We start from the raw sequence: 15,958 nt of genomic DNA, 5'->3' as shown, positions 1-15,958 counted from the left end.
TCATCATAGCGCTTGATGGTTTTTACGACTGACCTTGGACTGACCTTTATGCCGTTTCTCTTTGATTATTTAAGCTGTTCTTGCCATAATATGGAATTAGTCTTTTACCAAATAGAGCTACCTTCTGTATACCACCCATACCTTGTCACAACACAACTGATTGTCTCAAACACATTAAGAAAGATAGAAATTCCACAGATTAACTTTTAAGAAGGTACACCTGTTAATTGAAATGTATCCCAGGTGACTACCTTATGAAGCTGGTTGAGAGAATGCCAAGAGTGTGCAAAGCTGTCATCAAGGCAAAGGGTTGCTACTTTGAAGAATTTGTTTAACACTTTGTTGGTTACTACATGAATCCATATGTGTTATTTCATAGTTTTTATGTATTTACTATTATTCTACAATGTAGAAAATAGTCAAAGTAAAGAAAATCCCTTGAATGAGTACGTGTGTCCAAACTTCTGACTGGAACTGTATATCAAAACTAGAAGTTGAATTGATGTCTGTGCCCAGTGGGATGCTCCTCAGCAGGTCCCCGGGGCCCCAAATGCGATTGTCCGGCCCTGCTCCTCAGTTAGTAAAAAAGTAATGATGATAAGACATTGGGGTCTAATCTATATAGTAATGCTGTTCTCGATGCGACTGGGCAGGAGGAAGAGGTAAGGTAGCTCCAGTCCCTGGTTCTGGCTCAGGATGTGTTCCTCTATATCCTTCAGTTCCTTTCTGAACCTGTCAATCACCTCCTGGGCCTGGGGCTCAGTGAAGTACTGCTCTGGATACTGACCCAACGGGACCTGGAGCAGAGAGGGGGATAGCGGAAGAGAGAGAGAGGGAGCGGGAGAGAAAGAACAAAAGGAGGTGGGAGACAAGGGTTTCATTCAGTTGGAGCAAACGGGAGAAAGCGTTTTGAAATGGAACCAAAAATGTATGTTGAGGTGGTACCACCCCCCCTTAAAATAATATGCGTAACTACTCACAAGTTTGACTGGAATTCTATGGGCTCGGCTAGCGTCAGCGTAACCCTTCAACTTACTGCATCAGGTTGTGGCCGCCCCAGGTGCCATGTGATCGCCATCTCCAAACATGTTTGGCTGACATCAGGCAGGCTGTCCATTATCATCTCCATGGTAACAGCATCCTTGTCGGTTGGCGTGGGGTGACGCATGGTGCACGGGGTGTTGGGTACCCAAGCACACCAGTCAAACTATGTTAAAGAGAGCGGAGTGAGTTCATAGAAATGTGCGCGCATGTGTGCTTGCTTGCTCGCGTGCCTGGTGTGTGTGTGTGTGTGTGTGTGTGTTTGTGTTTGTGAAGTACCTGTCCATTGTTGGTGGCTGCGTGCTGTGCTGTGCTCGTGAAGATGGCTACACTCAGCAAGGTAACCAGCTCTGCTTTGTTTTTGAGTTCGTTGGACAAGCCAAACGTGGGGACATCGACAAAGCCCTCCTCAGCGATGTCCTTTATCCAGGTCTGTAGCTCAGGGTCCTCCACCACATCACTGTCACATTGGTAGTACACAGATATCATCCCTGAGACAAAACTATGGAGGGGCGGAGAGAGAGGGAGGGAGGGAGGGAGGGGGTAAACAAACAGTGAGGTAGAAATAAAGATGGAGAGTAAGAGAAGGCTAATTAAAGGAGTTAATACTGCACAACGATTAGAACGTCTTATTTTCCCCCATATGAATTTCAGCATGTCCATATTCCAGGCCTAAGAGCATGTCCCCTCCTTGCTTTCCGCTTACAACCTAATAAACAATGTGTCTGTGGTCATAAAGAAGTGGTCACACGGGTATTGCACCTGTGTATGGCGTCCCACGGCATCAGACTGTGTTCCATGTAGAAGTAGTCTCTGAGCTTAGTGGCTCTGCACCCTATTCCCCATTTAGTGCACTGCTGTTGACCAGGGCCTATAGGGAATAAGATGCCATTTCGACGACAGCCGCAGAGGGGTAAAATAAGTAAAAACCTGTGTATGGCGTCCCACAGCATGAGGCTGTGCTCCCTGTAGAAGTAGTCTTTGAGTGTGGTGGCTCCGCGCTGTTGGAAGTCCCAGCAGGGTTGGAGAGAGCGGTAGGTCAGGACCTTGTACTCTCTCTGGGACAGGACGAGCAGGCCCTCCCCTCCTGTAGACACCACCTGGAGGAAGAGAGCAGGAGGATGCTCTCAGCTTAGACCGCAATGGTGGGAAATCGAACCACTGGTCCACCACTTTCAAAGCTGTCCTTCTATCTGTGTCCCTATATGACATTTCGCACATTCGGGGGGGGTTACAAAATATGGCGAAATGGGGAAAATTAATTGTCAAATAAGAGAATAGCGAGCTGACCCTTTTGAAGATGCCGTCAGCGGAGACGAGCTGAGTCCGTCCCCTGCAGTTGATCTCCAGAGTGTAGCGCAGGTGGGGAGCCAGGAGCTAAAGACAGAGAGGGGGATGAGACAGCAACGCATGCACGTTCACGCTCGCGCACATACACGCACACACGCTCCTACCTTGTATACAGGGTGTACAGCGGGAAGTTGACGTAACGTAGCCACACAGAACACTTCTACCAACAGGTGCGTTCTCAACAGGTGTGACAGCAACTGGAACACCTGGAACTCTGAGTGACGGACCCAAATCTTAGCCAATAGCCAGGCCAGGGGGGGGTCATTAGGCAGGAAGATGGGGGTGTCCAAGCCAGGAGTCTGTCCTAGCTGGAGAAGAGAAGGGATTAATAAAGTGTCTGTGTGTGTGTGTGTGTGTATGTGTATGTGTGTGTCCAGTCCTACCTGTATGGCAACGGGTATGAGTCCCTGGTCAGGGTGCTCATATAGTAGACACAGAGGTGCAGCGATGTACTGTGGTTTCCCCCTGATTACATTGGTGGGAACACCATCCATAATGGCATAGTCAATCAAGTAGATGTTACCAGCCTAGAGATGAAGGGAGGAAAGCGGAAAATCTGTAGAGGCTAGGGTTAAGATAATATTTTTTTAGGGGGTAGATCAGCTTTAATATTGCAATTCTGTCAATGTAATCAACTGCATCATTTCCAAATCCCATATATTTTCTTTTGTAAATGTATATATACAGTACCAGTCAAAAGTTTGGACACACCTACTCATTCAAGGGTTTTTCTTTATTTTGACTATTTTCTACGTTGTAGAATAATGGTGAAGAAATCCAAACTATGAAATTACACATGGAATCATGTAGTAACTAAAGAAGTGTTAAACAAATCTAAATATATTTTAGATTCTTCAAAGTAGCCTTGATGACAGCTTTGCAGATTATTGGCATTCTCTCAACCAGCTTTATGAGGTAGTCACCTGGAATGCATTTCAATTAACAGGTGTGCCTTCTTAAAAGGCAGAAAGTTCAATCATTTCTTTCCTTAATGCGTTTGAGCCAATCAGTTGTGTTGTGACAAGGCAGGGGTGGTATACAGAACATAGCCCTATTTGGTTAAAGATCAATTCCATATTATGGCAAGAACAGCTCAAATAAGCAAAGAGAAACGATAGTCCATTATTACTTTAAGACATGAAGGTCAGTCAATCCACAACATTTCAGGAACTTGAAAGTTTCTTCAAGTGCCATCGCAAAAACCATCAAGCGCTATGATGAAACTGGCTCTCATGAGGACCGCCACAGGAATGGAAGACCCAGAGTTACCTCTGCTGCAGAGGATAAGTTCATTAGAGTTTACCAGCCTCAGAAATTGCAGCCGAAATATATGCTTCACGGAGTTCAAGTAACAGAAACATTTGTGAAGTGCACCAGTCCCTCCTGCAGCAAAGGACCCCCACAACATGATGCTGCCACCCCCGTGCTTCACAGTTGGGATGGTGTTCTTCGGCTTGCAAGCCTACCCCTTTTTCCTCCAAACATAACAATGGTCATTATGGCCAAACCGTTATATTTTTGTTTCATCAGACCAGAGGACATTTCTCCAAAAAGTACGATCTTTGTCCCCATGTGTAGTTGCAAACCGTAGTCTGGCTTTTTTTATGGGAGTTTTGGAGCAGTGGCTTCTTCCTTTCTGAGCGGCCTTTCAGGTTATGTCGATATAGGACTCGTTTTACTGTGGATATAGATACTTTTGTACCCGTTTCCTCCAGCATCTTCACAAGGTCTTTTGCTGTTGTTCTGGGATTGATTTGCACTTTTCGCACCAAAGTATGTTCATCTCTAGGAGACAGAACGCACCTCCTTCCTGAGCGGTATGACAGCTGCGTGGTCTCATGGTGTTTATACTTGCGTGCTATTGTTTGTACAGATGAACGTGGTACCTTCAGGCGTTTGGAAATTGCTCCCAAGGATGAACCAGACTTGTGGAGGTCTACAATTTTTGATGATGATGTCAAGCCAAGAGGCACTGAGTTTGAAGGTAGGACTTGAAATACATCCACAGGTACACCTCCAATTGACTCAAATGATGTCAGAAGCTTCTAAAGCCATGACATCATTCTCTGGAATTTTCCAAGCTGTTTAAAGGCCCAGTCTACTTAGTGTATGTAAACGTCTGACCCACTGTAATTGTGATTCAGTGAATTATAAGTTAAATAATCTGTCTGTAAACAATTGTTGGGAAAATTACTTGTGTCATGCACAATTAGATGTCCTAACCGACAAAACTATAATCGCCAAAACTATAGATTGTTAACAAGAAATTTGTGGAGTGGTTGAAAAATGAGTTTTAATGACTCCAACCTAAGTGTATGTAAACTTCCGACTTCAACTGTATTAGATGTTCGTAGTGACACTTAAAAATACATTAAGATTTACCAACTTGCTCACAGAATTTCTCAAATGTTTGCAGACAGACTACTCACCATGTGGCCATCCTGGAGAGGGGTGCAAATCCCATCACCTGGTGGTATTTGTAGGGTTGTAGCTTAAGGCACCTTCATTCTACAGTCTTTTAAAGTGTGTGTTTTGGGCGTGACCTCAAAAGGTGTTTAAAAATAACCCAAACAAATAATTAGATCAGTATCTTTCAATGTAATAATATAACAACTCAAGATGTTCTATTGAAAATGAAAGTGTAATATTCTTTTTTACATTGCTTTATTTTCAAACATGAAGTTTAGGAAATCAGGGTTTGGGACAGGTGTATAAACGGTTACTTTGTACTATATTAACTTATATGTTTGTTATTGCCTTGGATTCAATTAGAACATATCATGATGTAAATAAATGTCCTAAGTTTGGAGACATAATTGTTTTTTAAATATGTTTTTGGTGTGGGACAGCGATTTACACCACTTCTGTAGAGTCACCCATATAGAGAAAAGGCTCCGGTCAAAAGTAGTGCACTATATAGGGAATAGAGCTCTGTTAAAAAGTAGTGCACTATATAGGGAATAGAGCTCTGTTTAAAAGTAGTGCACTAGGGAAAGAGTTCTGGTGAAAAGTAATGCACTATATAAAGAATAGGGCTCTGGTCAAAAGTAGTGCACTATATGAATTATTAGAAAAAGTGCTCTCTAGAACCTACAAGGGTTCTTTAGGTGTCCCCATAGAAGAACCCTTAGAAGAACCCTTTTTTGCTCCAGGTAGAACCTTTTTGGGACAGCCTTTTTTCTAAGAGTGTAGTGAATAAGGCTCTGGACAAAAGTACACTATTTTGGAATTAGAGCTCTGGTGAAAAGTAGGGCACGATTTTGGGAATAGGGTGCTATTTTGATACGTACACAGAAGGACAGGTAGATGGACCCTAGGGGGGTCAGACAGAGATAGATAGATGGGCCCCACCTTTAGCTCCTTGTCCAGGGTGGTCCTGGGTGCCAGCGACCCCTGCACCATGTCCCCAGAGACGGGGAAGTTTCCTGGAAGCTCCTTGCAGCGCTGGATCATGCGGGGGTTTGAACCATTCAGACACTGGTACCCAAAGAACCAATCTTCCTTCCAGTGCTCCATACAGTACTCTGGAACCATAGGGATAATCAATCAATCAACCACAGAATGAAAAAGTACTGTCTGAATGAATCAATAATAATTTCTTAATATAATAATCTACAATACCGGTCAAAAGTTTTAGAACACCTACTCATTCAAGGGTTTTTCTGTATTTTCACTATTTTCTACATTGTTGAATAATAGTGAAGACCTCAAATGAATGATGAAATAACACATATGAAATAACACATATGGAATCATGTAATAATCAAAAAAGTGTTTTATATTTGAGATTCTTCAAATAGCCACCCTTTGCCTTGATGACAGCTTTGCACACTCTTGGCATTCTCTCAACCAGCTGCATGAGATAGTCACCAGGAATGCATTTCAATGAACAGGTGTGTCTTCTTTAAAGTTCATTTGTTGAATTTCTATCCTTCTTAATGCGTTTGAGCCAATCAGTTGTGTTGTGACAAGGTAGGGGTGGTATACAGAAGGTAGCTCTATTTTTGTAAAAGACCAAGTCCATATTATGGCAAGAACAGCTCAAATAAGCAAAGAGAAAAGACAGTCCATCATTACTTTAAGATGTCAAGGTCAGTCAATGCGGAACATTTCAAGAACTTTTAAAGTTCCTTCAACTGCAGTCGCAAAAACCATCAGGCGCTTTGATGAAACTGGATCTCATGAGGACCACCACAGGAAAGGAAGACCCAGAGTTACCTCTGCTGCAGAGGATAAGTTCATTAGAGTTACCAGCCTCAGAAATTGCAGCCCAAATAAATACTTCAGAGTTCAAGTAACAGACACATCTCAACATCAACTGTTCAGAGGAGGTTGTGTGAATCAGGCCTTCATGGTCGAATTGCTGCAAAGAAACCACCACTGAAGGACACCAATAATAAGAAGAGACTTGCTTGGGCCAAGAAACACGAGCAACTACGTACAATACAATACTGGACACATGTTTAGTTTATAGGGGATGTATTTCTTTCTTGTTTTGGACTTTTTGGATGATTTGCGTAGTATTGTATTACTGCACTGTAGGAGATAGAAACACAAGTATTTCGCTGCACCTGCTGTAACATCTGCTAATCTGTGTACGCAACCAATAAACTTTGATTTGTTACATACAGTACATCTCTGATCATGCGAATATCAGATAAAAAATTTTTTTAAAGTTGCTATGAAGTAAAATCATAAGTAATCATCATAGTAGTACATTTGAGTATATATACTTATGTTTCTATTTTACAGACATACTGTACATTTGAATTAGTTCTCAAAATCTGTAGTAGACTATAGGTTTACCAAAACGTTTAGGTGATCATCAAGAGGCGTCGGGTTAAGTAATAGTAAAATGTATTTGAACAAAAAAGAGAATCATATCAAAAGTAAATGTGAGCATTGCATTGTGAAAGGCCACGACTTCATATGAAAATGTGTTGCAATGTGAAACGGTAGATGAAACGCTGACTAAGTTTGGTGAAAAAGTGACTGTATGATTTTGTGTGTTGTACTTAGTCAATTGAACATGTGCTTAGAGTTTTGAAACAACTTCCTGTTTGATGATGTGTTTTGAGTTTTGTACTAAGAATTGTAAAAAGGTACAAAATACTTGTGAAAATTGCACCAAAGCAATTTTAAAAAACTGTACTATATGATATACTGTATAATAATAGGACTGAGAGAGTAAATATAGAGAAGTGTTATACGTAATGTGGGAAAATTAATTTACCATATATGAAACAATTATTTAATAAATTCTTTAAAATATTCAAAATTGACCTAATTACTTTATATGAACATTTATTGCAATGTGAAACAGTAGATGAAACACGGATTAAGTTCGGTGAAAACTGTTGTTGCATTACTCCGAGGCCTCACTTCCTAAATGTCTGTGATTAGGAACAGGAAGAGACTGTCAATTTAAAGTGTAGGCCTGTACTCTACAACCAATAACACATGTGATGCAGATGGGAGGGAGGGCTAAAGCACTGAATGTAAATATTGTATATTTGTTTTACTGTACTCTACCAGCTATGGGGCTTTTGAGTTTCCAGAAGCATCGTTTAAAGTCCTCCAGATCATCCCATGACTTTCCAAACCTGATGGCTAGTTTCTTCAGAGACAGCTCTAGAATACTTGGAGAGAGAAGAAGGAAGGGAGGGAGAGATGGGTGCGAGAAAGAGGGTAGAGAGCGGGCGATGGGTGAGAGAGAGAGGGTAGAGCGAGGGGGTGATGGGTGAGAGAGGGGGGTAGAGAAAGAGATCGAGGGGGTGAGGTGGGGTAAGGAGAGAGAAATGGAACATATTTTTATAAGAAAGGGGGAAGTTGAGACACGTAATGTGGGTAAGACATATGTCTGAGCAAGTGAGGGACATTTTACATTAGATTTACATTAGATTTAGGGGAAATTTGACCAGCATGTGTGAATGTCAATGCATAAGAATAACATCACACAGAAAAATGTGTGTAACTCACGCATAGTGTAAGGAGCCCTCAAAGTCGCTCCTTTTCTCGCTGTCAAAACGTACGTCCTGATGCAGGTCTGCTTCGGTCTTGGCATCAATACACTTGGGAATCCCAGAAGCCCATGCAGTCCATCTGGATAAACAAACATAACTGTAAGAACTAGGCTCTCTTTCTGGAGCGATTGGAATTGGGACGCGTGTGTGCATTCGTATTTCTGTGACTGTACATAAATAGGTGTGTGCACGTGTGTAAGTGTGTGTGTGTAACAACATTTCTGTAATCTTACTGACCTGTATATCGTTTGTCTCTCCTGCAGTTCTGCTTTTCTGTGAGCCAATAGCTGAGGAGAGGTATCATCACAGAGTCTCTTCGCTAAAGGAGGGAGAGACAGCGAGAGAGAGAGGGATGACTCACCTCACACATACAGGTAACTGCCAAAGTAAAGGGAACACTTGAGTAAACGAGGGATACAAATTATATTGAACGCAGGTGCTTCCACACAAATCAAATCCAATGCGCCGAATACAACAGGACCTTACAGTGAAATGCTTACTTACAAGCCCTTAACCAACAATGCAGTTAAGAAAATTCCCCTCCAAAATGTAAGAGATAAGAATAACAAATCATTAAAGAGCAGCAGTGAATAACAATATCGGGGCTATATACAGAGGGTACCGATACAGAGTCATTGTGCGGGGGGCACCGGTGTCGAGGTAATTAAGGTAATATGTACATGTAGGTAGAGTTATTAAAGTGACTATGCATAGAAAATAAGAGATTAGCAGCAGCATGGAAGGGGGGGGGGCAATGCAAATAATCTGGGTAGGTATTTGATTAGCTGTTCAGGAGTCTTATCACTTGGGGGTAGAAGCTGTTTAGAAGCCTAATTGACCTAGACTTGGAGCTCCGGTACCGCTTGCCGTGCAGTAGCAGGGAGAGAAGTCTATGACTAGGGTGGCTGGAGTCTTTGACCATTTTTAGGGCCTTCCACTGACACCACCTGGTATAGAGGTCCTGGATAACTTGGCCCCAGTGATGAACTGGGCCGTTCACACTACCCTCTGTAGTGCCGATCAATTGCCTTACCAGGAAGTGATGCAACCTGTCAGGATGCTCTCGATGTTGCAGCTATAAAACCTTTTGAGGATCTGAGGACCCATGCCAAATCTTTTCAGTCTCCTGAGGGGGGGATAGGATTTGCCGTGCCCTCTTCACAACTGTCTTGGTGGACCATGCTAGTTTGTTGGTGATGTGGACACCAAGGAACTTGAAGCTCTCAACCTGCTCCACTGCAGCCCCGTAGATGAGAATGAGGGCATGCTCGGTCCTCCTTTTCCTGTAGTCCACAATCATCTCCTTTGTCTTGATCACGTTGAGGGAGAGGTTGTTGCCCTTGCATCACACGGTCAGGTCTCTGACCTCCTCCCTATAGGTTGTCTCGTCGTTTTTGGTGATCAGGCCTACCACTGTTGTGTCATCAGAAAATGATGGTGTTGGAGTTGTGCCTGGCCGTGCAGTCATGAGTAAACAGGGAGTACCCTGAGGGGATCAGTGTGGCGGATGTGTTGTTACCTACCCTCACCACCTGGGGGCGTCAGGAAGTCCAGGATCCAGTTGCAGAGGGAGGTGTTTAGTTCCAGGGTCCTTAGCTTAGTGATGAGCTTTGTGGGCACTATGGTGTTGAACGCTGAGCTGTAGTCAATGAATAGTATTCTCACATGGATGTTCCTTTTGTCCAGGTGGGAAAGGGCAATATAGATTGCATCATCTGTGGATCTGTTGGTGTGGTATGCAAATTGGAGTGGGTCTAGGGTTTCCAGGATAATGGTGTTGATGTGAGCCATGACCAGCCTTTCAAAGCATTTCATGGCTACAGATGTGAGTGCTACAGGTCGGTAGTCATTTAGGCAGGTTACCTTAGCGTTCTTGGGTACAGGGACTATGGTGGTCTGCTTGAAACATGTTGGTGTTATAGACTCGGACAGGGAGAGGTTGAAAATGTCAGTGAAGACACTTGCCAGTTGGTCAGCGCGTGCTCAGAGTCCACATCCTGTTAATCCGTCTGGCCCAGCGGCCTTGTGAATGTTGACCTGTTTAAAGGTCTTACTCACATCGGCTGCGGAGAGCGTGATCACACAGTCATCCGGAACAGCTGATGCTCTCATGCATGTTTCAGTGTTACCTGCCTCGAAGCGAGCATAGAATTTATTTAGCTCGTCTCGTAGCCTCCTGTCACTGGGCAGCTCTCGGCTGTGCTTCCCTTTGTGGTCTGTAATAGTTTGACGAGCGAGAGTTCTTCTTCAATTTGAGGTGAGTAATCCCAGTTCTGATGTCCAGAAGATGTATTTTCGGTCATAAGAGACAGTAGCAGCAACATTGTGCACAAAACAAGTTACGAACAACGCGAAATAACAAAACAAAATAGCATGGTTGGTTAAGAGCTGATGAAACGGCAGCCCCAACCTCCGGCGTCATTTTGCACAGGTGTGGTTCCAGAGTTAATTAAGCAATTAATATCCCATCATGCTTAGGGTCATGTATAAAAATGCCCAGTTGCTCATTATTCTTCGTACCATGGCTAGAAGAAGAGATCTCAGTGACTTTGAAAGCGGGGTGTCAAAGGAGCATAGGGGTTTTGAAAGGTGTGTGTGTGTGTGAACACTTATGGGAATTTTCGGAGCAGCCCGAGACAGCGTTTTGCACCACCAACAACTAAACATCAAATGATGGAATTTCTATGCCAAGGTGCATTGAAGCTATTCTGGTGACTCGTGCCCTTTGTTTGACCAAATCTAGGACACAGATCTAGGATCTGCTTTCTCACCCCAAAACATAACCTTTAATACAAAAGGGAAAAAAACGCAAACTGACTTGAGAGCAGTATATTGAGGGGCAACTTCTTTCCTTTACCAATTAATTACCTGTGCCTTCTCGTATCTCCACCTTGACGTCTCCTATGAGCCAGCGGTAGCAGGGGAAGGTGAGTGCTATACCACCACCTGGTGGCTCCACAGTGACATAGCGACAGAACCAGTTATCCTCCACCCAGTAACGCTGCTTCTCCAGACGAACCAGGAGGAGAGGACCCAGAGGGGCTGGGCTACACACCTTGTACTCATCCACCTGGGGGGGTAGGGAGGGAGAGACACACACACTTTATACACTTGATATGAACCTACCTAAAAATTACACACACATACACCTTGTACTCTCTTGGATCACACGCACAACACAGCCCTACTTACCGCTCCTCTACAGAAGTCCAGTCCAGGGTTGTCCAGGATTGTTCTCTCACTCTGTCCATTCTCTCCAACCAGGGTGACATATATGTAGTTATTGGTGCCGGAATACTCTGATGTGCCTGTAGCAACTGTCACCTTATATTCCTCCATCGAAAAACACTGGTGCACAGACAGACAGACGCAGTGAAACACAAGGCTGAGGTTGTTGGCTCTATGTCAGAACATTTCTGAGTGTGATGCATGGGGGCGGAGGAGTCTGGTGTGTCCTCAAACACTGATCTCAGGTCAGTTTAATGTTTATCCTCTTATGGTTCAGGTTAAGACTTGAGGAGGGTAACCTGATCCTATATCTGTGCCTAAAGGTAGACCAGCTGGCAGGCAATTTCATGGTCATTTTCAATCTCTCCTTATCGCAGTCTATAATCCCGACATGTCTCAAGCTGACCACCATCATTCCTGCTCTCATGAGCTCTAAGGCTACCTGCGACATAGACTACCTCTCTGTAGCACTAAAATCTGTAATCATGAAGTGCTTTGAAATGCTGGTCATGGCACACATAACCTCCATCATCCCAGACACCATAGACCAGGTGTCTCCAACCTTTTCTAGCAGGAGAGCTACTTAAAAAATAATATATAAAAGAATGAAACATGTGCGTGCTATATATATATTTTTTTGAGCTTTCAAATAGGCACATTCTTCTTTTCTCCTCTCCCCTGCAACTCTTCCCCTAGGTCCTTAGTGTACCAGAAAAGGTAGTGCTTTCTGTCAATACACCTGGTAAAATAATGGTTATTATAAACTGGGTGGTTCAAGCCCTGAATGCTGATTGGCTGACAGCTGTGGTATATCAGACCGTATACCACGGGTATGACAAAACATTTATTTTTACTGCTCTAATTATGTTGTTAACCGGTTTATAATAGCAATAAGGCACCTCAGGGGTTTGTGGTATATGGTCAATATACCACGGCTAAGGGCTGTATCCAGGCACTCCGCATTGTGTCGTGCATAACTCTAAGGGTTAAACACTATGATATCAGTTTAGTATTTTCCCCAAACAAAATGATCTGGGACATTGTTCCTGGTTTTAGATTATTATTTGCACTAGAAATTACAATTGTTCATAGAGAAACAACGAATTTGGATGTTGTGAATCCATGTCATGCTTAAATCACACCAGAAGACCAATTTTTTTTTATAGGTCTGGCAAAAAACGAACAAATAGATTTTTGAGTGTAATTCCCCTTTGCCATCTGGCCCTTTAGTTGCACATCTAGCGAGTGACGAATGTGTCATCTAATGTGCCGGTCTAGCAATGGTTCTGTACTGCTGCTGCTCATCTCATGGCAAAGTTAGCAAATAACAATACAAAAAAAATAGATACAAATAATTGATTCATTTGACAGGTAAGCCTACTTTGCAGTTAACATTTAGGCCTAATTGAGAACTTTTTGGGGAAAGGTTTTCTGTCAACCCACAAGACTGTTATCACATCAACTGGTACACACAGAGTGATAGACAAACGCACACACCACACAGACAGATGGGCAATATTGCTGGAAATTAATTGGCAGATATTGTGTTAGGTTTGGCTTTTTGGCCCGGTTTGCATGCATATCCTACTAGCAGTCACTTTTTATGTATAAACCCACCTGAACCCCTCCAGTAACCCTGCACATTGAATAAGGTACTGGCACTGACCTGTATATACTTGCATTCTAATGTTAGTTTAACTCTTATTGTAGTTCATGTGTTTTTTATATTTTTTATATTTTCCATTATTATCTATATTATTATCACTGCATTGTTGGGAAAGAGCTCTCAAGGGGAGAATTGAACTCTACTGTTTTACCTGTTGTATCCTGTACGTGGCGAATAAACTTTTGAAACTTTGCATGGATTAATAGCCTACGTCAGGCACACAGTTATCGGTACACACCCAATAGGTACGGCACCCCTCGCTCTAAAACAATGGATAGACTGTGAGCTGAGAAAAACGCACCCAAGACTCATAACTTAAAGCTAATGTTTGCACTTGTGCTTTTATCTGGGTTTTTTTTTTTTTACAGCGTGTAGCCGGTCCAGCCCTTTCCCTATGGCAATATCACTTATTCACTTTGCCTGCCTTCCAAATGGCACCCTATGCATTCGGGCAGGGAGCGTTCTCCTGGCATCTGCCAAACCCAGATTTTTCAGTCGACACCTTGGCATTGCACATGGTGATCTTAGGCTTGTTTGCGGCTGCTCGGCCATGGAAACTCATTTCATGAAGCACCCGACAAAAAACAGTTATTGTGCTGATGTTGCTACCAGAGGCAGTTTGGAACTCGGTAGTGAGTGTTGGCAACCAAGGACAGACGACTTTTATGCTCTACGCGCTTCAGCCGTTGGCGTTCCTAGACGTTTCCAACTTCGCAATAACGGTGCTTAACGTTGACCGGAAGAGCTCCAGCAGGGCAGAAATTTGACAAACTAACTTGTTGGAAACAAGTACTTTTCTACTTTGCATTTCAGTACTTTTCTACCTTGCATTTCAGTACTTTTCTAGCTTGCATTTCAGTACTTTTCTACTTTACATTTCAGTACTTTTCTACTTTACATTTCAGTACTTTTCTACTTTACATTTCAGTACTTTTCTACCTTGCATTCCTATAGCATTCCCTTAGGTAAGTAATCTAGTCCGTATGTAATCTATTGCAGACTAAATGCATTCATTCATATCCATTCAGAATGTGTGTACAGTTTGTTCATCAGACAGTATAACAGCAAAAGAAAGAACTTACCTCACTGCTGTTAGGGATAGATAGAACATTCACTATTAGGCTCCGAACACTTTTCTCTACACCTTTTTCTCTCTCCTGTTTATTTCCGTGTACCTAACTCTTCCCCCGTCCCTATTTCCTCTTCCCTCACTCTCTCTCTTTCTTTGTGTAGAGTGCAAATTTTCTTCACTCCAGAGCAACCCTCTCTCTCCTCTCTTCCCTCTCTCTGAAATCTCACTCAGAAAGTTAGTCAGTCCACTCCACTGTCAACCGGTTCAGTCATCCACCAGCAGTCTGCTACACTTCAAAATACACTTTTAAAAAAAAATCCTCTTTCATTCACACCCTCTCACTACCTGTCCACGTTTCCAAGCTAATGACTTGGCTTCTCTCTCTATCACTTTATGTCTACATGCCCTCCTCCCTCTGGCACCTCTCCCCTTCTCTCTCTCTCTTTCTCTCTCTAGCACAAGGAAATGAGAAGTACACCAACCTCTATGAGCACATACAGAGAGATAAGGCATACAAAAGACCACTGAGGCATCATGCAAAAACCTAGTCTAAAAATATGTAACCAACACAACAAGCACCTCTCCTGAACTTACTGTGTAATCGTTTACACACTATGTATGTTATATATAATTAGTGTCATATCTGATGTTCTCTTCAGACAACCCCTACAGAGAAGCACAATACTGAGTCAAAAAATACATCAAATTAAATGTATTCAGAGAAAATATTCAAATTCAAATGAGGTTCTCGCACAGGTCAACATGCCTAATGTCACTCTGCGTATAGCTTTTACACATCTAAGAGATGCGGTCTGAGTAGACCTTACTTCTATCTGCAAAATGGGAGTTGTCTTAGAGACAGACGGTGACATGATCTGCTGCTTCATCCCGTGGGCTAGAATCATATGCTGGTTCTAAACGTGTCATCTTTGGACAAAGACTTAACTGACAGGTCCTCGTCACAAAACTCTTTGTTAAAAACGCTCAGTCAAGATGCCCCATGATTCAACCTAGATTCGACACAGTATTCAAATAAAATGTTATTTGTCACGTGCTTTCGAACACAACCTTCACTGTAAAACGCTTACTTATAAAGCCCTTAACCAACAATGCAGTTCAAGAAATGGAGTTGTGAAATAAATATTTATGCTTAGTTATGTGAAATCCATAGATTAGGGCCTAATACATTTATTTCAATTGACTGATTTCCTTATGTGATCTGTAACTCAGTAAAATCTTTGCAGCTGTTGCATTTCTATTTAGGTCTTTCTTTCATTGATCCCTATAATTCTGCACTCGTTCGCTCAAATGGATTCCAGTGAGTCTGTTGACTAAATTCTAATTGAAAAGGTACACCTTATTTAAAAGGGATGACTTAAGATCAAAAGAGGAAATCCGCCTGCAAAGCCCGTTATTACCCACCTGCATCAAGTAAGTCTGAATACCAACTTCTGAGAAGTGTGTAGGAAAGGCGTACATTTCCTAAGTGGAGAACATTTGGTATTGCAAAACAGTTTTTAGCAGTAAAGTTGTTTGGGTGTATGTAGGATGAAGGAACAACTTAAAAACCTTCACAGA

At 42.6% G+C, this 15,958-nt stretch overlaps 1 protein-coding gene across 1 annotated transcript; it reads right to left on the bottom strand.

Annotated features, from left to right (window-relative positions):
- Positions 1 to 401: 401 nt before the first annotated feature.
- Positions 402 to 14,796, bottom strand: alox12 (arachidonate 12-lipoxygenase). The gene is made up of 14 exons (XM_024373329.2): positions 14,391 to 14,796; positions 11,607 to 11,762; positions 11,283 to 11,484; positions 8,652 to 8,733; positions 8,371 to 8,493; positions 7,924 to 8,030; positions 5,743 to 5,915; positions 2,775 to 2,918; positions 2,496 to 2,699; positions 2,332 to 2,418; positions 1,972 to 2,141; positions 1,321 to 1,543; positions 1,037 to 1,207; positions 402 to 797 (listed from the first exon to the last, which is right to left on the bottom strand). Exons 2-14 carry the CDS (start codon positions 11,751 to 11,753, stop codon positions 618 to 620), a joined length of 2,013 nt encoding a protein of 670 aa, XP_024229097.1. The 5' UTR covers positions 11,754 to 11,762; positions 14,391 to 14,796; the 3' UTR covers positions 402 to 617.
- Positions 14,797 to 15,958: the final 1,162 nt, after the last annotated feature.

The sequence above is a fragment of the Oncorhynchus tshawytscha genome, linkage group LG15, assembly GCF_018296145.1.
Source record: "Oncorhynchus tshawytscha isolate Ot180627B linkage group LG15, Otsh_v2.0, whole genome shotgun sequence".
NCBI classification, from domain to species: Eukaryota; Metazoa; Chordata; class Actinopteri; order Salmoniformes; family Salmonidae; genus Oncorhynchus; species Oncorhynchus tshawytscha.
Note: the sequence above shows the minus strand (reverse complement) of the source record. Positions and strands in the feature narration are given on the sequence as shown.